Genomic DNA, 24,454 nt, shown 5'->3' with positions numbered 1-24,454 from the left:
TCTTTCTTTAATTATTTAATTTATCCTAATTTATATATAATAATGTGGGTTTTGTTAGCCTAAACGTTGCATCAATCGCTGAGGCAGGTCTTTCCAAACTCTCTCTCTCTCTCTCTAACAGAAACACATGTCTTCTCTATATATTTTGTTGGGCTCTTCTGCTTTTTCTGCTTGTCTTCTTTCCTTACATAAATCATTCCAACTTATAAAAATATAATACCAGAGAAGATAAACATCTAATCTCCTTCTGAATGTAACCTTTTCTCTCTCTCTCTCTCTCTCTCTCTCTCTCTCTCTCTGTATTATTATTCTTCTCAGTTCTGTTACTTGGGAGTTGGAAGTGTTTGCTTCTGTGTGTAAGGTTCACCAGAAGAGAAAGCGAAACACAGAGAGAAAGATAGTTTACTGATTAGGTCCCACTCTTTTCTGTTTTTGTAGTTTCTCTACACCCTTTCATTTTTTTGTTCATCAAAGGATCAAATGTGTACCAGAGGGCACTGGAGGCCTGCAGAAGATGAGAAGCTTAGAGAACTTGTGGAAAGATATGGACCTCATAACTGGAACGCCATAGCTGAGAAGCTTCAAGGAAGATCAGGTGCAAAAAAATGAATCTTTTTTATACCATTAGTTATAAATTTTATTGTTTTCTTTTCAATTTTCACCTTTAGGTTGAGGATTTAACAATAAATCTGATAAACTTATGTGAAATATGAATCAGGGAAGAGTTGTAGGTTAAGATGGTTTAATCAGTTGGATCCGCGGATCAATAGAAGCCCTTTTACGGAGGAGGAAGAAGAGCGTCTTCTCACATCTCATAGGATCCATGGTAATAGATGGGCCGTGATTTCAAGGCTATTTCCGGGGCGAACTGATAACGCAGTGAAGAATCATTGGCATGTAATAATGGCAAGAAGGTGTAGAGAGAGATCGAAGTTTTATGCGAAGAAAGCCGCTCAAACCTTGATTAAGGAACAAAAATCCTTACCAAAACAAGATGTACAGATGAGCAATGAATCAGGAAACCTTGTTTCTTTTTTGAAGTATCATGGAAGATATGAGGATCCAGTCATGCATGGCCAGATTCCAAGTTACTTCCCTAACATGCTTAAAGGTAACAAAATGTAAAAATTGAACATACAAAACCCTAATTGAATTGCATTTTATTTTTTCCCCCTTTTTAAAGTATAGTGTTTTTGATTTCTTATGCTTGTCACTGATTAATTGCAGACAGAAAAACCCAGATCGAATTTTACGATTTTCTTCACATAAACACTGACTCGAATCGAAGTGAAGTGATAGATAATGCAAGAAGGGGGGAAGATGAAGAAGTGGAACAGAGACCTAAGGAGCAGGAGAAGCAGCCTAACATCGCATTCATCGATTTCATGTCAGTTGGAAGCTCATCATAGAATTGGTATCTTCAACAATAATCTAACACAATCATAGAAATTATAAATGCACATTCCAGCTAGATTCTGACTTGTTAGAACACAAAATAGAGATGCATATATTTATGTCTGGTGATCAAAGATGAGTCTTTATGTGAATTTCGAGAAAGGATACACATAAGGAATTCAAAGGATACACATAAGGAATTCTAGCATCTGCAATAATTCCATGTAATTGGATTCCCTTGATTTGAATGAGAATCCAAGGAAAACAATACATATCCAGTATGTATATATAATCCTTTTACACAAATTGGTAAACATTAGGGTTTGGGTTCACCATCAAACTATTAAAGGGTTGATATTTTGTCTGCTACTTACACCCCAACTTCAAGTGACATGTCTTTCATTCCTTGAACCCTTTGCAACTCTGCAATTATCAACTTATCTCTAGTTATGCAGTTCAAGAAAATTTGGAAACATTACACAAAAACAATAATTTTCTTTCTTTTTCTTCCTCTATTTCTTTTCCATTTTTTTTAAAAATAATTTCTCAATCTAATAAGAATCAAATGCAAAGAATTTAGAATCATCTTTTGTCTTTCACCTTTGTTGATTGAAAACAGAAGATAATTATTTGTTCTGCATAGGCAATTGGGATTGGTTAACTTGCACTGTAACTGAAGATGAAGGGCTTCAGTTTTTGAAACTTAGGGTTTTGCCTCTGGTTTATTTTCTGTATTCCCTTTTGTGGGATATCTCACCCTTTTGTTCATTCCACCTCTATCAGCAATAAATACTTCTTTGATTTTCAATAAATAAATAAAATAAAATGATGGTTGGTCCACAAATTCTTTTTGATTCTAGCTAGTTCATGTGAAAACTGAACAAATTTGTGTTGATGATGCACAAATCAGATTTTGATGAAACAAAACATAATTATAGGCAAGTGAATGGAACACTCAACAGGTGTTTATTTGATTTGTGCTATTTTATTGGCATCAGTTTTAGTTCTAGGACATTGTTAGTTTGTAAATGGATCAAAGAGTTGATCAAGTCTTAAGTTGGGCTGAAGCATTGAAGGTTTAACAGTTTTATGTCTCTATCTTGTTGTTGAAACCTCCCTAAGCTTCTTATGATGGTCATCTTATGAGGCTGAAGGCTTGGAGGGAGACTTTGCAAGAAATTAGTTAAGTGTGTTGTCAATTTGTATTGGTGGAATGCTATATAATCCTATAAGCCCATTTTCTGGCAAAACCCAAAGCTTCTCTACATCCCACTGGTATGTCACAAAGATTAGTGTGATAAATATGGAATAATTATCCTACCCAAAAAAAAATAAAATGGCATAATTAGTGATAATGAAGCTGACTTGTGGACAAGACTCATAACCACCAAGACATTTGTCTCTACATATGTGGTTGATGAGCCACGGAAGGGCGCACTTACTCTCGTTCGATCATTTGTCATTGAATCAATCATGACTACTCGTAGTAAGAGATTCAAGGACTTTTGAGTGGCTAAACCAAGTTATGAAATAATTCTTGATCCAATCCGACGTTGGATCACTAGAAGCAAACTAAGTCAATCTTGATTAAAAGAATTTTTTGGGTGAAATTGCAGAATGGTTCAAGTCCTGATGATATGAGTATGTAATATCCTTCCATAAGTACCCAACCTGCATATTATTGTAAACATGGCTCAACATATCACCAAAATTGAAGTTTAAATTGGTTTAGTGAGCCTTCAAAGTTCAGAATGGCATAAACTAAGATCAGGCCAGATTGACCGATATAAGAGGTTCCCAATATAGTGGAAACTGTTTATTTGGTATCCTTGAGTAGCTTCCCTTTTCTTATAGAATTCTCTCTATTTGTGGCATGTGTTATCACATGTGATATCATCGATTTCTTTTTATTTCTAACCACGGTTGCTAGGGCTGTAATCCTCTTGTATAAAATCTCCTTTTGGAGAACATATCTAATTCAAGGAAACTCAATTGTCTAGCATGGTATCTAGAGCCTTAAGCTCCACCGAGCATTAGAATTTTTTTTCCCGGCCCTAGACTCTCTCTTCTCTTCTCTCCATGGAGGGTACCTCAAGGACGATGACTCTATCTTCTTCCTCTTCTTCTACTACTCTCCCTCATGCCCACCACTTTGTATCTCTTAAGCTCACACCCAAGAACTATTTGTCTTGGCGCAAGGAGATCGTCGCCTATCTCAAAGGCCAACGGTTATTCTCCTCCTTGACAAACCAGACCCTTATCTGATCTGTATCAAAACCTACCTCCAATTAACCCTGCTATATCTCCTCAAGTTGTACTGCCTGGACCAGCCCAGCCCTCCACGGACCAGCCTTTACCTGGCCTTGCTCCTACCCAATTCGATCACATGCATCTACGGTCGCATATCTCTCACCCCATGTTCTATCCACCGTAAAATCTCCACTTGATGAACATACCTGCTACTCTCAAGCCCCCAAGTTCCCTAAGTGTCGTAAAGCTATGTCTGATGAGTTTAATGCACTTGTTAAAATGGAACTTGGTCTTTGGTTCCCCCCTCCCTTGGCATGAACCTGGTTGGCAGCAAATGGGTTTACAGAATTAGAAGGAAAGCCGATGGGATGGTGGAACGTTACAAAGCACGGTTGGTCGCCTAGGGTTTCACCAACAGGAAGGGCTGGATTACTCTGAAATGTTTACTGTTCGCTCTATTTTGACTATTGCAGTATCCCTAGGGTGGCATATGTGTCAACTTGATGTGCATAATGCCTTTATTTATGGTGTTCTGCCTGAAGCAGTCTATATGGTCCAACCTCCAGGTTTTGAGGATCTCACTAAGCCCAAGCACGTGTGAAAGCTTCACCGGTCTCTATATGGACTTAAATAGGTGCCTCGTGCCTGGTTTCATAGGTTATCACAATACTTGATTCAGATGGACTATACTGCTTCTAGAACAGGTCCGTCTCTTTTTTTATACAGATCGGGATCCATCAATGCTTATATATTGGTGTATATCGATGATATTACTGTCACCAACAACTCTCCTGCTCAGGTGACTTCCCTACTGCAACAATTGGCCAATGAGTTTTCCATCAAAGATCTTGGTCCGTTGCTTTTTTTCCTTAGGATTGAAGCTCTCCCTTAGTCAAACAGGTTGTTGCTCTCACAATCCCGTTATATAGATGATTTCCTGCAATGTTCAGGAATGCTTGACTGTAAGCCCATCATGATGCCAATGGCTACCACTTCCCCTACGTCTGACTCAGGGGGTGCTCTCATGGATGATCCCAAACACTATAGGTCTGTTGTTGGTGCTTTATAGTATGTGACATTGAACTGTCCGAATTTGGCATTTGCTGTGAATACAGTTTGTCAGTACATGCATTCTCCTACAAATTAACAATCACTAGTTTATGGTGAAACGTATCTTGCGTTACCTCAAGCACACAAGGACTCATGGGTTATTGATTGAACGCTCCACTAGTACCACTTTGCAGGCTTTTTTGAATGCAGACTGGGCCAATAATAGCTCTGACCGCCTTTCGACGGGTAGTTATGCCATTTTTCTTGGACTTAATCTCATCTCCTAGCAATCCCGCAAATAGAAAATTATTGCTCGTTCTTCCACCGAATCCGAATATAAAGCTCTTGCAAATGCTTATGTTGAACTTATTTGGCTCGAGTCCCTTTTTCGTGAATTGGGCTTCCCTCTTGGTGGCCCGCCTGTACTCTAACGTGAAAATATTGGGGCCACATATCTCTTGGCTAATCTTGTGTTTCACGGCCACACGAAGCACATTGAAATTGATTCACTTTGTTTGTGAACGGGGTCGTAAATATGCAGCTCACAATTCAATTTATTAGTACTATTGACCAGGTGGCTGATGCATTGACCAAAGCGCTACCTACGACACGGTTCCAATTTATGTGCGACAAGCTGAAGGTTCAACCAGCAGGTCCTTCATCTTAAAGGGGTGTATTGACTGATATAAGAGGTTCCCCATATATTGGAAACTCTTTCTTCGGTATCCTTGAGTAGCTCCCCTTTCCTTACAGAATTCTCTCTATTTGTGACTATAAGTATCGTGGTCCTCGAGACGAGGGTTCCTCAGCCTTATGGCGACAAGGATTGGCTTCGCTGAATAATGACGTATCGTTCCGACATATCATCATGGGGATTGGTATCATACTTCATAAAGAAATGGAGTCGCCACCTAGAATTAGGGCCTAGGACCCAATGAGTGTAGTCCCATCCGGGATTAGCGGAAAGGGCTACATGATTTCATATGGTCTGGTCAAAGATTCAGGGTAAGTAGTCAGGTTATGAGAGTGGGAAGGTGTTAGGCACCCACCTCGCCCGGATAAATCGATCTTTCTACTAGATGCTTGTTTTCGAATATTCTCCCTTAATAATATATCATATACTAACATGCAAGGCTAGGTTATGATGCACTAATCATAACAAAGAAGAAATCATTTATTATGTGCACTAAATTACTTTAATTATCTATATTATGCCAAAAATAATAAGGAAAGAGACAGATACCTGTCAAGAAATACAAGAAATAAATGGAAATGCACCAAATACGAAATATGCAATGTCCCATGGCTCAGGTGGAGACGGACGATTAGCTTGCCTCTCTCTTGTCGGACAGAGTAAGGACTATATGAGATGGGTTTCGTCACTCACTTTGGGCAGAGCAATGGCTATATAAGGGATTCTCGTTATCTATATGGAGACAGAATAACAGCTCCGAAGGGAATTTTTTGTTATCCGTACACTGACGGGATAACGAAATTGCGGGATAAGAACCGCTCTTTACTCGAGTGGGTAATCGAAGGATCTACCCATGCCTTTGGAGTCTTGCTCCAACAAACGCTCACGAGGGAGAGAATTGGGGGAAAAAGGGGTGAAAAATGAGCTGGGAGGGTCTCTTTGCCTGAAAAAACTATGAAATGAGGGGAGGGGGGACCCTCCTATTTATAGGGGGGAGTGCCCCACAGTCGGGCCCGGATAGGTCCTCCACGGCGCCGTGGGTGACGTCAGTAGGCTGACTTCGAAAGCCCCCGCGGCGTTGTGGCTCCGTACACCCTTGCCTTCGGGGACCTCCATGGTGCTATGCGACATTGTTCACGGTGCCGTGCGATACTGTCCACGGCGCCGTGGACAGTGTGGTCCCCCTCTTTTCACCTTTTGGACCCAAATGGGCCATTTTTGGGGTTCAGGGTGTGTCTAGGCCCATGGGCTTGGTCTTTTTGGGTTTTTGTCTCCCTTCTGACCGCCGTGGTTGGGGAAGGTGAGCAATACCTCCTTCAGCGTTTGGTAAAAGGGTCTTATAAGTTATTTTAGGGATGTTAGGATGATTTGGTTTAGATGTAGGGACAAGAGTCCTTCTTTGAGAGAGATACCGATGTCTGTTCGTGTCCTGTTGTCATCATCGCCGGAGGGTGACAAAATTCAGTGTCTACAGTGACATGTGTTATCACATGTGATATCACCGATCTCTTTCTATTTATAACCACGATTGCTAAGGCTGTAATCCTCTTGTCTATAATCTCCTTTTGGAGAATATATCTAATTCAAGGAAATTCAATTGTCCAACATGCCAATGCAATTAAATAACTCTGGGGGCAAGAACAATTTGATAAGTTTCAGAAGTTTATAACCCACTACAGTGATTTACGTCGATCTGATGATTGACATGATCAAATGATTATAACCATTCAATTTATTGTTTTTTATTAGATCCATATAATGTATTACATTCTGCACATGTAAGAAACACCATCCATGACCATGCATACATGGGCACATGGATACAATGTAGAGAAATTTGGTGATGGAACTTTACTACTACTGCATTTAAGATTCAAGTGTATATTAGATTTAAAACAAAAATAAATAAATAAATAAAAGAGAAGATGTTGATCAAATGGTTAGAACTCATCAATCTTGATTCTTGAAAAGCAGAAAAGTCAATTTGACTCAAGAGTTGGCTGGATAGAGATAGCCTGAACATATACAATGCTGAGGTTTAAAGTGTTGGTATTGGTAGGAAGTCACGATTGAAAATTTATGTTTGATAACCTGAGGGGTTGTAAGGGAATTTCCTCATTCACAAAATGAAATGTTGTTGGATTGTGGTTGTCATTGTTGTCAACATTGTCAGTTGAGCAATATACTCACACAGTGATATTATGCAATGTCAGTGATGTGTACTAATGTGTATTGACAGGTTCATAAGTGTACAATATGTGTGGTGCATGTCTGGTATGACAACAGAAGTTTTATGCAAGTGTTTGACATGTGGCAACATAATAATGATGAGTTCAGGCATGTAAGAATGATGGAGGGCATGATATCATGATAAATGATGCATGTAAGATACATGGGATGCATGAGGTATGTATGATGGCACAGTGCATGGCATGGTTGATGATTTGGCATTGGTGGCATTCTTATGTGCCATGTGGTAGTTATGTAGTGTTGGAAATGGTGCACATGTGACTTGGCAGTGTAAACAAGTGCCAAACAATGTTTGGTAGTGGTTTCTGATGTTGTACAGAGTGTACATGGATCTTAGCAGTGATTGGAGATGTCGGACAGTGATTGGAAAGGTTAAACAGTGAAAAACTGGACATGCGGTTAGGTTTTTGGGCTTACGTAGCAGCATGGGGCACTTCATTGCATAGTTATTCAGTGTTTGGAATGCCCTTGGTAGCTTCGGGTGGAGGGCACATGCCACTGAATTAAGATTTCATTAGTTCACAAAGTGGCAGTATGTTCAAAGCCATTTTTGAAAGGCTTAATGGTAGAACTGGGCAAAGTGATCAACATGAGAATTGTAGTTTGTCAAGGTGCTTTTCCAACAGAGAAAAACTATTCTAAAATCTGTCCTATAAAGAAAGAAAAATCAAAAGAAGATACTAAACATAAGGTAAAAGTTTTGGAAAGAAGGCTAAGACACTAACTAAAACATGGAAGAAAAATATCTAGAGAAAAGTAAGAGAGAAGATCACAAGACTCAATACACCACAGCTGCCCTGTTAAGGGTAGCAGTGATGTGTACCCAGTAAAACAACGATAACTCACTCCATACACAATGAAATAAATTGAAACAAAATCCAAAATAAAAAGACTCACCTAGCTTCAACTTTTGTGAAGGTGGCAAGTTGGCTGGAGTGGCCTAATAGACTATATCTTTGAGAAGTTTCAAGTCAAAACTAGCGCAACAGAACAAGAAGTCAAGCTCTCAATTTGCATCTTAGCAGACTAAATCTCTTCTGAATGGTGAGGAATGGTAAAAAATCCTCCAAAACATGAAAGGGGGCATCTATTTATAGCCTTGAGGTCTCAATATCGTCCAAAGCAAGTGCTTTTGGTTTCCATTCTTGTGAGATTTTATTCCTCTAATGGAATAGGTCAAAATATGAGAGGAAATCACCTCCATGCATAATGAAAAGGTTTTGATTGGTTCCTTGGGGCTCTATGATCTTCTAGAATGTTCCTAGGGCCAAAATCGTGTGATACAAAGCTAAATCGAATCTCGAGCTTAGATTGATTGAACCCCGAAAAAACAGCCAAAACGACACTCGATGAAGCAAAAACTAGTGTTATGCTAATACGCACAATAAGTAGGGAATGGATTGACAAGACCATTATTTATGAGTTAGGTTTGTGTGGTGCATCTTGTGACTTGTCCACTTTCAAATTTCAATACTCAAAAAGTGTGGTTGGGGTAGTGGGCCAGGTTCATCCAAGACCTGGCTTACCTTGCTCAAGTCCAAATCAAGCCCACTAAACAGAGCCATTTGATATGTCTCAGTTTCTCAAGTTGCTCTTGGGCTATGATTGGGCCCACAAGATAAGTTAACCCATCACTCACTGATAATAAAACAGTCTTTTGCTCCTATAAAAATGAAAATAAGAATGGTTTGACTGTTTCAGAAGCCGTTCCCACAAAATGAAGTAATAAAAGTGATATCCAAAAAATTATAAAGAATCTTACTTGGGTGCGTGCAATATATTATTTTTGTGCCAGACACAGGAACATACAAAATGACCACCATACCAACAGTTTTCATTCATGATTTCCCAAAGCAAATGGATATGATAGAGACATAGGGTGGTTCATGGAAGAGAAGATCAGTAATCGATTGAAATGGACTATACGCCTATAGGGGTCCAAATAGTCAATAATTAAAATTTTGACCAATAAATATTGTTGACCTACCTATGATCAAATTGTTTGGGACCAACAGTTAATGCCCCAAATGGCCTGACAGAAATCTGACCCTCCACTCTGGCATTCCGTTAAGAGATTGAGATATTGTCTTTTATTGGTCCAGTTTGGGCTAACTAAAATTCCCACTTGGGATCCAAATTCCACACTCATGATCCCCATTTGAAATTAAAGTCCAATAATTCCACAAACCCCAAAGTGATTAAATTCACCTGCACGCATGCATTTCTCCCACCTAATTCTACACCATGAGATAGGTCGCGGGTCCCAAATCGGATACGATTAGGCCTAAAATTAACTTGATTTCTATGAGCTAGTAGCATAGGGTAACACATCAAGAGCATGTGCCGAGGTATCAATACAGGTGGAATTTTTTTATTTCAAGAGGGCTTGGACAATAATTTCACACGTTTTTTGTAACTGATGCAAGAATCACGTGATCAAGCAGTATTTTTTTCCCCTAATTTTTATTTGAGAGAGGGTTCTTTGAGCTAGCAACATAGGATAAAACGGTTTTTTAAAGAGATGCTGAGAGGTCATTCATGTAGAATGAGAGAGAGAGAGAGAGAGTACCAGTATACCCTCCATGATAAGTTCAAATCTGATACCCACATGGGGACGGGTAGGGACAGATCTGACTCCTCCATGGGGGTGTGGGACCCACGCCCCATGGAGGAGTCAGATCTGTCCCCACCCATCCCCATGTGGGTAGCTGATCCGGACTCCTCCATGATTGGCTCAAAGAATCTTTTCTCTTTTTATTTTCAAAACATGTCGATATTAGAATTAGTAATACTCTTCTCCTAATTGGGTGGAATGCAAATTAATGCATTTTTCCTATTCAATCTGTTATAAATTAGGGCAAAAGAATGTTAACCAGTCGTGTGGCTCTTGCGCTTAGACACAGAAGCATGCAAAAAGATTGCTGTCAACCCCCAATGAAATAAAAAACCTCATCCAAACCAATGCTTCTATGCGCACTCTCATTGGGCACGTGTTGGTGCATGCATGGTTTCAGGTATCGGTATCGTATCATCCATATCGGGTGATACATATCGGTTTTGCTAGTCATCGATACCATGTCGATACTATGCCGATGCCGTATCAGTAGCACAGTATAGACAAGGGGTAAAAATGTCAAAAACTTATTTTTAGAGGAGAATCAGGAGCAAAGTTGTCCTATACAGCCGATCCAGACCAATACTGTATATTATATCATATCAGTTTTGTAGGTTATCGATACCATGCACTAAAACCATGGGTGCATGAGCTACATGACCGGTTAATGTTCTCTTACCCTGTAACTATTATATATCAAATTAGAGCCGAGTCAGACCCGACCCATCTGATAATCAATTCAAATCTTAAAATTTAATAATACATCATTAAAATGGGCATAAGCCGGCATGCCATGTTGTGGGTCCCTGATGGGAAAGCTAAAGGACACCCACCATGATCGAACAGCACTAAGAAAAATTTTGTGAACTTAATTGTAATGTTGATATGGATCCTCCATTCCAAGACCAAATTTATCAAAGAAAGTTAATCTAGAACCTGAGCACACAAAGGCAAAACGGTTGCTATTCCATACCTGACCCATCAAAGCCAAAAAGGAAAAGCCAGAATTTTGAATTCTAGCTTATCATTGAAGACCTGAAGCTGTCCTGCATTTCTTTTTCTTCTCTCGTTCTCTCTTATATACAAAATCCAACATTCCAAACATGATAACCTTGCAATCATGGAGTCCCCCGCACACCTACCAAACTGTGCCCGAATCCCAAGAAACATCACTTTATCTTTTTCTTAATTTCTTCTTCTTTGCCGTTGACTGACTTCTTCTCTTCTTCTAAAATCTAAATCAGCTTCTCTTCACTTTTCCAAAGCTTCCCCTTTAAATATAATGGAAGCTATAGCACATTTCTGAATTAAACTCAGTAGAGGGTTCCACGCTCATGGCATACAACACTAATCTACACAGCAGCCACAATCCCTCCACCCCAGGTTGGGATCTTCACAGCCTTGGAGTTTTCAACACAGACATGTCCTTAAGTAATGGCTTCCCTGTTTTTTTCTTTCTTTCTTTCTTTCTTTCTTGGTTATAACCTTTAATGGCTAATTAGTGCTTATTGTCCTGTTCTGTCACTCACTGTTTTGCTCAGTTATGGAGACAAGTACACCCTTCTTACCATTAGCTGATTTTTCATCAACTGGGTATCTTCAAGATGCTTTAATGGAATGGAATGATCGGTGTAAGAGAAGACGCTTGCAGTTATATGATAATGATCAAGATCAAAGAACAAGCTTGGAGAATCTTATACAGGTAAACACTCTTTTTGAATGCTTTGAAAGAGTTTGAAGATGCTTTGATCTCTAAATTATGATAGCGGGTTCGTCAATAAAGAGTGGGGAAGAGTGATGTTATGATCCCATATCAATCATATGGCGAGCTGATTCCACAGAAGTGATATGATGTGAGTTATGTAGTTTTAGGTTTTCCCACCTTGTAAGCCGGTTTATGGGGTTGATTTCTTGGAAAAACTATCACATTGCCCGCACCAACAGCTCAGAGAAACTTTTCCCATTAGGATATTTTGTGGACCTGAATCTCCTCCAGCCATGATCGGAGCTGGAGGATCCAGACCAGCAAAAACAGGAGGGTTTGGTCATTTATAGGGGCTCCACATGTAAAATGACCCAAAACCACCATTGTTTTTGCTGGGCTGGATCCTCCAGCCTGTGAAATGATCTAAAACACCCCCTGTTTTGGGGGCTGGATCCTCCAGCTCCCGCTACGGCTGGAGGAGAGCCGAATACATATTTTGTTCAGGGAATTGATCTTCTAATTGACAGAACTACTGGAGCTCAAATTGGACTGGGGAGACACTGAAGAATTTTAACTGTCCAAGTAAAATAACTGAAGCCAGTGGAATTTCAGGTAACTTACATTATCTCTCTTCATTTAATTGTCTTTGTTAATCACTTTCTTCATGATCCAAGGTGAACCCACCTTTTCTTTTTAGGGTACCATACATATATGAGATCTGATAACATTGAATTACTGAAAAGTAGAAGTTCTTGTGATCATGACAGGGGAACCCTTCAACTCTTCAATTAGTAGTATCAGTGATGGAGAAAATATTTTCTCAGAGATCAAAACAATAGAAGACTACTCAGTGTCAGGCCCTGAAACATATAATTCTCTTTCTTGCATGCAAGACAGAGAGACACAAATTTCAAGTGATCCTGTGTCAGCCTCAGGTATCACTTTCTCTTTTTTTTTTTTTTTTTTTTGGGTTTTGTCATGATATAATTCTCCATATATATGGATCTCCTCCTTCATGTGTTCTAATCTGAAAGTTTTGATTGCTTTTGGTGTTGCAGAGAGTGGCCTTAAGAGGAAAAAGAAAGTGATTACAGGAGTGGTTTACCCATTTGCATTAGTGAAGCCTGGAGGAGTAGATGGTGACATGACCCTTAATGATATCAATGAGAGGATCCTCATGCCACCAACCAGACCGGTCAAGCACCCAGTGGGAGACTTTGCTGGTCGTCCATGTGTGTCTCCTGATGGTCCTGGTCTCTCAGGGAAAGCAGTGGTGGCCCTAACCAAAATCCAGACTCAAGGAAGAGGAACCATCACAATTATCAGAACCAGAGGTTAAGGAAATAGATTAAAGGGTTCTTGTTTTAGCTTAATTGTATAGTAACTATAGATACAAAGAAACTGAGTTTTTTTTGCAGTGTATCAATTTTCAAACCCAAAATGAGTTAATAGATGATTTAGTATGTTCTAATTAATGGGATTTGAACCAATTAAGACTTAAAAGCTGTAAATCACACGTATATGGGCAATGTGGATTAGGATTTTGTTTCTTTAACAAATGATTAGTCTATGTAGGGGAAGCTATAGGTTTTGGAGTTTTGCCCTTTTTTAGGGAAGAGGGTGATGTGTGTAGAGATGGTAGACCTTAGCACAGAATCTGAATTGATAGTGGAGATGGATAGGTTAAAAGAGAAATTTCTAGGAATACGTGAGAATATGGTGCTTTTGCTTTCACAACTCCCAAATGCTTTCTATCTTTCTTTATTTTGTAGACTAGGCTTTGGGATTTTGGCAAAGTATCACCTCCCTTGTTGAAGAAGAAGAGAGATCTCTGTTAATGATGTCATGTGACTCTTTTATGATATCATACCTTTTTGGTCCAATGGTTTCCCTCGATTTGGTATAATGGCAAGAGACTATTTTAAGATATGATATCATACCTTTTTGGTCCAATGGTTTCCCTCGATTTGGTATAATGGCTAGAGACTATTTTAAGAACATGTATTGCTCTTGGAAGAAATTGGGATCAATAGATGCATGTATGAATGCATGTTTGATTTCACAAAAGGGTGGAATAGTAATTTTGCATGCTCATGTGTTTGGGAACCAAGGTTACGCCATCAGTAGCATTCTTTTTCCCATAGATAGGGCAAAAGATTGTCCTGTTGGCAGCATGGGATGAAATCCTCATGCCAAGTCAATGAGAGTTCTAGAAAATGTGAGATACAATTCATACATAGGGCCAGAGTGTCAAGGAGAAGAGAGAAAATGAGAGAGTGCATGATACAACTACAATTTCTACCTCATGGAGATATGAAGGTAGAAAAATCAATACATATTCAACTTTGGCTCCAATTATTGGTTTGACAAAAGATGCATTATATACTGGCTCAAAGAGACCTACTGGACCGTGCTAAGGCAACAAATATGCCGTGTGCCGGCTCAAGAAGGCTAAGGTTGTGTTTGGTATGTATTCTTGGAATGCATTCTAGGTCATTTTCGCATTCTCAAATGATAAAAATAGTTATACCATACATATGTATTACATGTATGTAGTATGTATCATGTATATATTAAGGAAGTTTGCCACTTCATGGTCCGACAAACTTACTTAAAGCCCCTTGTAATTTTGCCTTGTGACAATAGGGAGTAGCCATTCCGACCATTCAGGATTGGCATTTGTCAAAATTTTAGACTCAAATTTAGTCAAATATTTCCCCACATGCATACATGAATTATGTAAATGTATTTTCAGCTATTGTATATTGGCATGCACCATTCTCATAGTCCTAGATTTTCAAAGTTTCGCCCTGCCACTTGGTGAATTCCAATTCAACTAACATTTAACACGTGGGCAAGGAATTTTAAATTCCATCTAACATGCCACTTGGCAAATATTTTGGTCAGACTAGATAAATTGTACCCCACATCTTAATGGGAGAGGGAACCTGCCAACATGACCTTTGATAACTAACATACACATGGCACTTCAAATGGGGCTAAATTTGTGGACTGGTGAACCAATATGCTTTTGGTCACATTTCAAAATTTAAATCAATCCAAGTTTTTCTAGTGACAGAATAAAGAAATTGAAAAATCTGAGACTACCCGAAAGGGTGCTTGGAACTACAATAAAGATACATAAACAAACATGGTAAGATATGTCTACATATAAGATGATGTAATGAGCAAGTTCTTTTCATGTATCTTAAGATTAAATACAGACATTTATTAGATCTGCTAGATTGCTCACGTACTCCTTTTTTTTTTATAGATTCAAATTTTTTTTTTTTTAATTTCAATTGTAAATGTTTCCATTTTTTTTAACCCAACCACTATTATACTTTAACAAAAACAAAATAAAGTATATAAAAGCACTAATGTTCTAAGATTTAAGGGTATTACTTTATAACAAGTTGAGATAGCACTATATAGTATATAGTACACAAAAAGGAGGAAAGAATTAAAGACATAATTAATCTCTGTATAGGCCAAGATCCAAACCAAATCTTATCCGATTACATCCCAAAATCCTAAACTTGGACATGATAAATCTCTCATGGCTCATTCTTGATTCTGTTTGATTCTTCCTCTACCATACATAGTGGATCATGTCTTAAGCTCATAAAACATGTCTATCAAGTTTGAAATCTTAAATAGCGAGGAATACTCAAGAGGCAGAGAGGCTCTGGGAATGCTTTTGGTATTGTAAAAAGCAAGGGCAATAGAGGTCGATAGTATCGCCATTTGAACTGATTGTGAGAAGCTAGTTAATTGAATGATTCGAAGCTCTTATCAGTGGCCATAGGAAGTTTTTACTTTTTTGTTGGATATTAAATCAGTAATAAGTCTTTTCTTAATGTATATATTATTAAAAAAGATAAATCCTATATTACTCCAGCTCATAGATTAGGAATGATAGCTAAGAGTACTAAGACTAAATCTGATATTTTGGGTGATGTATCCTCTTTCTTGGTTTAGTGTTTTTTTATTCTTCTATCAAAAGGGTCAAAGAACACGAGAGCGAGTTTGATGACTAAACGACCTGTTCCACTGGGGACCATAGTTAAATGGAACAAAATTGCGAAGAACAGACATGAGAATTTGGTTTTCAAGCAGTATCAAGTCATGAATAAGACTTAATATGCCCCAGTTGGTATTGAATATGGGATATCTCTTCATCAACCTTAAATGCATTCTTTCGAAATAACTAAATGATGAACAAACCATCCACTATAAAACACCCCTAATTGGAGATAGGAGGTTGATGTTGATAGACACCATTATGGGAAAATTATCACCTCCAGTTTGCTGACCGGCTCAGTTCCCCAGTTCCTCTAATAGGGGGATGGTGGACCCCATTCGGGTAGGGTGTTGGGGCATGGGTAGAGAGGTCATTTTACCCCCCCTTTGTTAGAGGAACTGGGGAACTGGGCCGGTCGGCAAACTGGAGGTGATAAAGATCCCACCATTATGTGTCTATAAACTTCTATTGGGTTCTTATATGAGATATGGGTTTAGCTCAAAAGGTCTTTTAAGTGAAAGCCCATATGGGACATACATTTATTGAACCCAAATCTTGGCCCATTTATCAAATCTAGTTCTGGCCCAACTCTGAGTGACCCAATTGTTGAGTCACAAGCATCTAATAAGTAAATATTTTCCATAGGACTAAAACCTCTAATAATTTTCAAAATTATTACTTTGAAGACCATTTATATGTTTACATTCTTTGCGAGCCCCACTGGAGGTTGTTGCCTTGATGTTTCATGGGACCCATTATTTATAGTTGGGGAGGTTCCCTAAGCCCCCAATGTTGCTCCAAATCCTTATGTTTAAAAAATCATGAAAAATGGCTTTTCCATGCATAGAAATGACTGAGCCCAAAAACCCTAAAGAACCAAGACCCCTTCGATTCAGGTTCAAGCTTGAACCGGCCCAGTCCCCTGTGCCAACTCAAGCCAGCATTTAAGTTGATTGGCCCCAGCATCCTATGCCAGCCCAATCCAGCACTTAAGCTGACTGGGCCCAACCCCTTGTGCCAGCCCAAGCTTGAACCAGGCCTAGCAGCACCCTTTACCACCCAAGTCAGCACTTAAGTTGATTGGGCCCAGCCCCCTGTGCCAGCCCAAGCTTGAACTAGGCCCAGAAGCACCCTGTACGATCTCAAGGCCAAAGCCAGCACTTCAACGAAATGTGGGAATCCCCTCTCTTCTCTAGCCGAAGTAGGCCGGGCCCCCGGGGGGGTGGGTGGCAATTCGGTAAAACAAATCCCATTTGGAGATAATCTTGTAATTTTCCATTGTTTTATTGACCGTGAGAAAATTTAACTCCTTCTGAGGGCAATTTGGAATTTTATAGGGTGAATTTTCTTCCGTCTGATTACTTCCAAACGCAAAGGAAATATTTTCTAGACAACCAAACACAGCATTAGAATTCGTTCTCCACATTAGTAACTAGATCTGCATGCGAGAAAACCAAGTGACATCTGAACTGCTAAACCCTGACCGGAAAAAACCCTCTAGAGAGTCATGAGACGAACTCTGTTGAGATTTGCTCCCCTCTATACTCGCAATCTGCTCTCCCCTCCGAATTGCAGACCAAACCCTATTTCTCCTGCCATCAATGTCACTTCAACTCTTTCCAAGCTGAGGTTCTTCTCATCCGAAAATGATTCATCCAACGAAAGCCCTCCTCCTGTTCCCGATTCATCCAACGGAATCCCTCCTACTGTTCCCGAGACCAGTTTAACTCAACCAAAGAAGAAAGAAGTTCGGTTCGATTTCGAAGACATTAGCAACAAAGGTAGAAATTGATTTAGGAAAACAGCCCCGTGCATCTACTATGTTTAATTGCTTGCAATTTAATCTCTGTTATTTTCTATGGTGCAGAGTTCAAAGATCGGATTGAGAAGTACTTGAAAGGCGACGAAGAGATGCTCCCTTCGATCATGGAAGACATCCTGAAGAGAAAGCTACTGGGGAATCACGCGGAGACCGACGATGAATTGATTGACGAGTTACGGCACCAGCCCATTGATGATGTTAAGGACAGGGATTTTGAATCGGACTTTGAGGAGCTCTACTCCACCGATGAGGAGATCGACAATTTGTACAATGCGCGGCAATACGTGGAGAAGAAAATGATGAAGGATGAGTTCTTCAACATGGACGACCGCAAGTGGGATGGGATGATTAAGGAGGCTGTGGAGCATGGCCATCTCAAGGACACCAAGGAATGCGAGCAGATTCTTGAGGACATGCTCTGCTGGGATAATCTACTCACGGGTATATATTTCAAAATTTCTTTTAATTAAAGGTTTGTTCTTTCTGATTTCTACTTGAAATCCATCAACCAAGTCGGTTAATTTACTCTTCTTCTGTAGACACTTTTAAAGCAGAGTACCCTTTGCCACTTCCGTTGCTCTTACATGCCTTAAAGCCAGCCTCCTCTTATTTATGTGCCCTATCTTTGGCATGAGGGAAGCATCATAATTTATTGCAAGTTTTGCCAAAAAAAAGAGAGTTTGTGCTAGTGTTGGAAGAATTACGTTTTGTTTTTTTTAAGCAACACATTGGATATACTTCTGGGACCAAGTGTGAGGCTTTGTAATCTGCTGAGAAGGAATTGAAGCTAAGGTTATTTGCATACTGAACAAAATGCAATCATTCTTCTCATGCAATTGTCTAGCAGATGCGTTGGTCGAAGATGGTGTCATGAGAGTCTATGTACTCTGGACCGTACATGACTCTGTAGGATGGTTTTTCATGCGTTGCCCCTAGGTGGTTGTTAGCCTTGGAAGTCTTTTTTGTTTGTTTGTGTTATTACACTTGTCGATGTATATTATGGGAAACTATAAATGGAAACCTAGTTCTTATGTCCTGTTGGGGGGGGGGGGGTTGATGGTATTGTGAATATTCCATGCTAGATGATGGTACATGACTCTGTAGGATGTTTTTCATTCGTTGCCCTTGGGTGGTTGTCAGCCTTGAAAGTCTATTTGTTTTTATGTATTTACACTTGTAGATGTGTATTATGGGAAAATATAAATGGAAACCCAGTTTTTGTGTCCTGTTTTGGGGGGGGGGGGGGTGGGATGGGGGTTGATGGTATTGTGAATATGCCATGCTAGATGATGGTATTGTTGTTGTGAAATCTTGTAGTCAGACATTCTCAGTTTCCAGGTTGAAGGATACTTTTGAAGATTGGCAGTGCTATGATAAGATTTTACAATGTTATCCTAATCAATTGTTCTCTTGCTCTCTCTCTTCCCCCCCCCACCCCCTGAAGTCATGCATATACTTTTCAATACTGAAATTATTCCTAATGTAAAAACATTAAACAGAAGATTGGAGAAGAAAATAATCTTTGTTCTGATTGAATTGGTTCTCTTTGGGACTAAAGATTTAAACCTCCGAATAGTTAACCAAAATCTGTTGACTTACTAGCCATGGATTTCTTGGATTAGAAAATTAAAAATCCAAACATCTTGGTTCAGTTCTATCAAGCCAATAAATATTCTTTTAATGGAATTTATACATATTATAAGAATACACACACACACGCACATAAATAAATATATATATATATATATATATATATATATATATATATATATATATATATTTATGTGTGTGTGTGTATTACAGATAGATCAATGAATCATTCATCCATCCTTGTATGCATTCCACAATACATTTCCATCCAATCAATTTCATTCAATGTAAAACAGTGTGCATGTAAGTGGTAATTTTGGTTTCACATTTCGTATTAGAGAGCAGTAGAAATTCTTCAGTACGTTTATAACCATTTTGTGCATGTTTGGTAGTTGTGCAACTAACATATATACCTCATTGATTTATGCTGGCCCAATCGGCCCAATTTTCCTATCCACCCTAATCAAGCTGGGGTTGGCTTGTATTTGCACCTTGACTCCTTATCCTCACCAAAGTCTAATATGCTGATGCCAGTGAGCATGAATGATGAAATAAACATATAATGCTTGTGTTACCATACTCTTGGGCCACATGGTTGCCTGGATACACCCGTGCCATGCCCTGACTACACTGTTGTGTTATTCTATTTTAGTTTTATTGGTACTTCATTTGGTCCATTGATTTTCTTTTTATTTTTATTTGATTGCAATCTTTGTACAGTTGTACATGGATCTAATTTTTAATCCCAACTCTGATTCCTAACAAGTCAATTCCTTGCATTGTACAGCAGCATGTGGGCTTGGAAATGGAAATCCTTAAATTAGAATACGCTTTTCATTGTCTCACTAACAATTCCTCTCTTATTATATACACCCCCGCAAAATAAAATGAAGGGGGAAATAGAGTAAGATACTGGTATCTTAAAGACTTGTCAGACCTTGAATTTGTGATCAATATTAGGATTTGAAAAAACAGAATTTTTTTAATGTAGAATACACTTTATATGTTGGTCACAGTACATTTAGTAGCAAGTTGTGGATGAAACCACCAACTCTACAAGACAGCAAATCAGACATGATATTAGAAGCAATTAATTTAAACTTAAATGGGACTGTCATTGCTTTTTAATCTGAGTCATGCAAGACTAGGAAGGATAGAGTTACAAATGAATATATTTGAGGTAGTTTAGGAATGCATCAATAGTTGATGGGATGAGGATAGGTCAATTCAGATCGTTCTGATGAGTAATCAAGAGATAAATGCAACAGTAAGGACTAAGGAGTGATATGTTGTGCCTTGATGATGGTAGGGTAGGGGAAGGCCAAAGATGACATGGGTTGAAGTGATAGGGATGCCATTAAATAATTGTTAGTTACAAGCTTCAAATGTCTTATATAACGTTGAGCGGAAAAGTAAGGTTATTCATTGATGACCCTAGTTGGCTGGGATAAGGCTTAGTTGCTAATATTGCTGTGTATTTTTCTGTACTGCTTCAGTTGTTGAATGATTTTGGTTGTAGAGCTAGGAGGTAAAATAGGTTATATGAGTTTGGTTTTAGAGGTAGGAAGTAAAATAGGTTATCCACTGTTGGGCAGGTTTGGTATTAGCCTAATTGGGTTGTCTGATCCACTCTGAGATCGTTTGTTGAAGCCTAGCTGGTTCAGTATTCAGATTAGATCCATGGAGTATTTGAAATATGCCTATATTTCTATTCACTTCTCATTGAATTCCCTACATTAACTCTTCCCATTGCCTAACCTGATCTGTCTCTTGCCTTGTCCCCTTATCACAGATAAAGTTGTATGTAGATAAGTAGATTGAGTTTGGGATTGATCAGGTTGGGCTAGCCTGTATCTGACCAAGCCTGCTCAGTTCCATCTCTGTTCACACTTCACCCAGAGTTGTCCTCAAATCCAGATTGTTTCAGCGTCTCTTGACACAAGTCTTGGGACACTTGGTGATTGAAGTCATTTCACGTTGTTTTGTAGGCCATTTAATGCTCTTAGCAGCCTTTTTGAATTTCTTAATTTGAATAATTCTTGTATTTGAGGGTGAAAAATCATGTTGGATAACTGTTGCTGAAAACTTGGGTATTGCATATTCTTTGGATCTACGTGTTTCTTCTACTGTAGTATACAATTGGTTTTAATTTTTCCATGCTTTCAGATGAGGTAAAGCAGAAGGTGGAGGCAAAGTTTAATGAGCTTGGTGATATGTGTGAAAGAGGAGAACTTGAACCTGAAGAAGCTTTTGAGCAGTTCAAGGAATTTGAGGATAAGATGGTTCTGGAATGTGCAAAAATGATGGAGAATGAGCAGCCGCCACAGTTTGATGAGATCACTGAGCCAGACAAGAAAAAGGACATTGATGACCCACCTGGTGAGGGTCCAATCCTGAGGTGGCAAACAAGAGTTGTTTTTTCTCCAGGTGGTGATGCATGGCACCCCAAAAACAGGAAGGTGAAACTCTCCGTCACTGTTAAAGAGCTTGAGCTTTCAAAGCATGCTTTTCGCCGGTTAAGAGAAGTAGTTGGAAAACGTTACCACCCTGGTAAAGATGAGCTTACAATAACCAGTGAGAGGTATTGTTACTTTGAAGCTGCTGCCTTGTTTTATTATTTTTTATTTTTTTTGTCTACTCTTTTTCTTTTGAAATAAACAACAAATTTTGTTAACAAAGAAAAGGTTTCTCCACAACAACAGAAGTTCATACAGAACCAAAACAAAGAAAAATAGGGCAAGTACATAGGAGGATAAAGGCCCAAGTATAGATGTTGTCTACCCATGTCGGCCATAACTGATTCATCAGCCAGGCCATAGCGGACCTCATCCTCCACTAGAGACATTACCCCATAGAGCTCTTCTAATGAGATGCAGAAATCTCCAACCCCCCAACTACCCGGTCCACCCCTCCCCGTGTGTGCGCACTTAGAATTATCCAATGGCCACTTAATCGCACTTTGGCATCTTCCTTGAAAACCAAGGCAGATATGTGAAGGGGAAATCTCCTACCCTTTTATCGATTGCCTTCAACTTGGCAGTGATAGGTTTGGCAAAATTCAGTTGGGGCTGAATGAACCAAGACAATTACCTTAATGCCATCTAGATGCTCCCCTAATGCCTACTGCACCTAGATTGTTAATGCATTTTGTGTTTTCTTATAATCTACATTGACCTAATCTAGTTGCATTTTTGTATCATCATGTTCAAAAAGCTAAACTGAAAATAAATATAAGTGTTATTTTTTCTTGATTTCCCCCCTGTACTTTTGTATGTATTAGTATACTTATATGCTTTTAGTTTGGCTTGGAACGAGGAAACTGATGCACGTTTTTCCCTTGTGTAAGGTTTGAGCACCGGGAGGAGAATAAGAAGGATTGCCTAAGGACACTTTATGCCTTGATTGAGGATGCATATAAGGCAGATAAGCTGGTGGAGGACACGAGAGCTTCATATGTCAAAGAGAGACTCAGAGCCAACCCTGAATTTATGAAGAGGTTACGTGTGAAGACCATGGGAATGCAGGCCTCTGATTCTGCTTGTGTGTGAGATTTTGCTCAGCCGCCTTTTGTGGATATGGGTATTTTGTTTCATGGTGACACATTCAGAATATGCTTGTGTTTTATATTGGCTTTCTTCACCTTTCAAAAGAAATGTACCTGTGGCTTGTGTATGTGGGGTTGTTGGGGGGGGGGGGGGGATGTTGAAGATATCTTTATTCCTTGAAATTTTGTACTATGACTATGAAATTGAAGTCATTTATTACAAGGATATACTCACCTTGTTCTAAATGACAATGGGTTAGATTCACTTTTTTATGTCAATCTACTGTGCAAGTTTTTTTTGGCTCTACAGATCTCTACATTTTGTAGTTACTTAACTGTCAACACTTCTAATGATAATGCATCCTGTTGACATTGTCTTGGCCAGTTCATGGTGCTGTTTATAACTTCACCAATGCTAGAGGTCATGGTGATTTCCTTCAGCGGGACACTACTGCATGGTGAGTACTTTCTGGTAGTATTTTTCAATCTTCTTGTACTTGGAGCGTTTAATGATTACATGAATATTAAAATAGCAATATCACGAAATATTTTAGGGCAATCAAGATTTTTTTATCTTTTAGGAAGTATAACTAACCATTTTTTTCCTATCGCGCTGTGCATCTAATATTGTAGAAGGCAACTAATGGCTAGTAACAAGGATATGGAATTTTATGATCATGATTTATGCTTGTCATCCTTTGGACATGGAGGAAAGGCAGTGGCCAGGCACCTTGGTGCATCGGTACTTGTGTTTGGAACACAATTTTGATCAAAGTGTGCCATATTAGATTGGAAGAAATATGACGTATTCCTTCTATAAAATTTGTACGTGATAATAAAAAATTATTAGATAATTAAAACTCATCAAAACAAGAAATGAGCGATTATAGAGAATGTCTTGTTCAGATCATACCTGTCTATTGACAATTACAGATTGATTTTAAGACTTCAAGAAGCTACGCATCCTTTTAAAATTAAAAGAAAAGAGAGAAAAAAAATTTGGGAAGAACAGAAGGAAGAAGAATATGGAGAAGGGCTAAAGCAGAAGGTGTTGGGAATAGGTTCTATTGGAGTGGGGAATTCCATCAGAGCACAGCTTTTCTTTCTCTCAGGATAGGGCTACAGTTTGTATTGTCAGAAGGGTTTCATGATGTCATTGTCTAGGTGACTCTGCTACTATTATAGTTTTGATGTAGGACAAAACATGAAGAAAAAGAGGCCAAAACACTGTTCACGTGAACAGTGTCACATCCCCTTATTTTGCCTTGGTGGAATTTTATTAGAAGATCCTGTGGGACCCAAGACCGGATCATGTGAAGACTTTTTAGAAGAGTCAATTTTGTCTCTGTGTGGGGAATTAGGAGTCTAATTTAGTTTCTATTTTTAGAATTATTCTCTTAGATATTTTGTGGTTGTCTATTAAGCAACTTTAGCTATTTAGTTTCTGATTCCAGATTTAGAAAATAGGCTTAGCTTTTATTTAGAAGTTTCTATTTTCCTCAAGTTTCTATTTTTA

The 24,454-nt window shown here is 38.9% G+C and overlaps 3 protein-coding genes across 6 annotated transcripts; all 3 read left to right on the top strand.

The window, feature by feature from the left end:
* The first annotated feature begins 263 nt into the window (after positions 1 to 263).
* On the top strand, positions 264 to 1,536 carry LOC122646397 (transcription factor MYB52-like). Its single transcript, XM_043839946.1, has 3 exons — positions 264 to 595; positions 719 to 1,111; positions 1,228 to 1,536. The coding sequence occupies exons 1-3, from the start codon at positions 481 to 483 to the stop codon at positions 1,407 to 1,409; spliced, it is 690 nt and encodes a 229-aa protein (XP_043695881.1). The 5' UTR covers positions 264 to 480; the 3' UTR covers positions 1,410 to 1,536.
* Positions 1,537 to 11,285: 9,749 nt separating this feature from the next.
* Positions 11,286 to 13,393, top strand: LOC122646315. Of its 3 annotated transcripts, none has more exons than XM_043839848.1 (5): positions 11,286 to 11,684; positions 11,795 to 11,940; positions 12,483 to 12,570; positions 12,726 to 12,893; positions 13,008 to 13,393. In XM_043839848.1, the coding sequence occupies exons 1-5, from the start codon at positions 11,588 to 11,590 to the stop codon at positions 13,295 to 13,297; spliced, it is 789 nt and encodes a 262-aa protein (XP_043695783.1). In that variant the 5' UTR covers positions 11,286 to 11,587; the 3' UTR covers positions 13,298 to 13,393. The 3 variants fall into 3 exon arrangements, with proteins under 3 accessions (XP_043695783.1, XP_043695782.1, XP_043695781.1); XM_043839847.1 differs by having other exon boundaries at positions 11,287 to 11,684; positions 11,795 to 11,955; positions 12,486 to 12,570; positions 13,017 to 13,374; XM_043839846.1 differs by having other exon boundaries at positions 11,287 to 11,684; positions 11,795 to 11,955; positions 12,486 to 12,570; positions 13,008 to 13,374.
* Positions 13,394 to 17,421: 4,028 nt separating this feature from the next.
* Positions 17,422 to 23,048, top strand: LOC122646604. Of its 2 annotated transcripts, none has more exons than XM_043840188.1 (5): positions 17,422 to 17,648; positions 17,685 to 17,763; positions 17,850 to 18,245; positions 21,561 to 21,975; positions 22,741 to 23,048. In XM_043840188.1, the coding sequence occupies exons 1-5, from the start codon at positions 17,490 to 17,492 to the stop codon at positions 22,940 to 22,942; spliced, it is 1,251 nt and encodes a 416-aa protein (XP_043696123.1). In that variant the 5' UTR covers positions 17,422 to 17,489; the 3' UTR covers positions 22,943 to 23,048. The 2 variants fall into 2 exon arrangements, with proteins under 2 accessions (XP_043696123.1, XP_043696124.1); XM_043840189.1 differs by having other exon boundaries at positions 17,423 to 17,648; positions 17,712 to 17,763.
* The last annotated feature ends 1,406 nt before the right edge of the window (positions 23,049 to 24,454 follow it).

Source organism: Telopea speciosissima, chromosome 11 (genome assembly GCF_018873765.1).
Source record: "Telopea speciosissima isolate NSW1024214 ecotype Mountain lineage chromosome 11, Tspe_v1, whole genome shotgun sequence".
NCBI lineage: Eukaryota > Viridiplantae > Streptophyta > Magnoliopsida > Proteales > Proteaceae > Telopea > Telopea speciosissima.
The sequence above is the reverse complement of the archived record's forward strand: the minus strand, read 5'-3'. Positions and strand labels throughout refer to the sequence as shown.

Coding starts and splice junctions, on each gene's coding strand:
- LOC122646397 (XM_043839946.1), top strand. CDS start 481: ATGTGTACCAGAGGGCACTGGAGGCCTGCAGAAGATGAGAAGCTTAGA. Junction 596..718: donor GAAGCTTCAAGGAAGATCAG/GTGCAAAAAAAT, acceptor AATATGAATCAG/GGAAGAGTTGTAGGTTAAGA. Junction 1,112..1,227: donor CTTCCCTAACATGCTTAAAG/GTAACAAAATGT, acceptor GATTAATTGCAG/ACAGAAAAACCCAGATCGAA.
- LOC122646315 (XM_043839846.1), top strand. CDS start 11,588: ATGGCATACAACACTAATCTACACAGCAGCCACAATCCCTCCACCCCA. Junction 11,956..12,485: donor GCTTGGAGAATCTTATACAG/GTAAACACTCTT, acceptor TCTAATTGACAG/AACTACTGGAGCTCAAATTG. Junction 12,571..12,725: donor TGAAGCCAGTGGAATTTCAG/GTAACTTACATT, acceptor TGATCATGACAG/GGGAACCCTTCAACTCTTCA.
- LOC122646604 (XM_043840188.1), top strand. CDS start 17,490: ATGAGACGAACTCTGTTGAGATTTGCTCCCCTCTATACTCGCAATCTG. Junction 17,764..17,849: donor CGAAGACATTAGCAACAAAG/GTAGAAATTGAT, acceptor TCTATGGTGCAG/AGTTCAAAGATCGGATTGAG. Junction 21,976..22,740: donor CTTACAATAACCAGTGAGAG/GTATTGTTACTT, acceptor CCCTTGTGTAAG/GTTTGAGCACCGGGAGGAGA.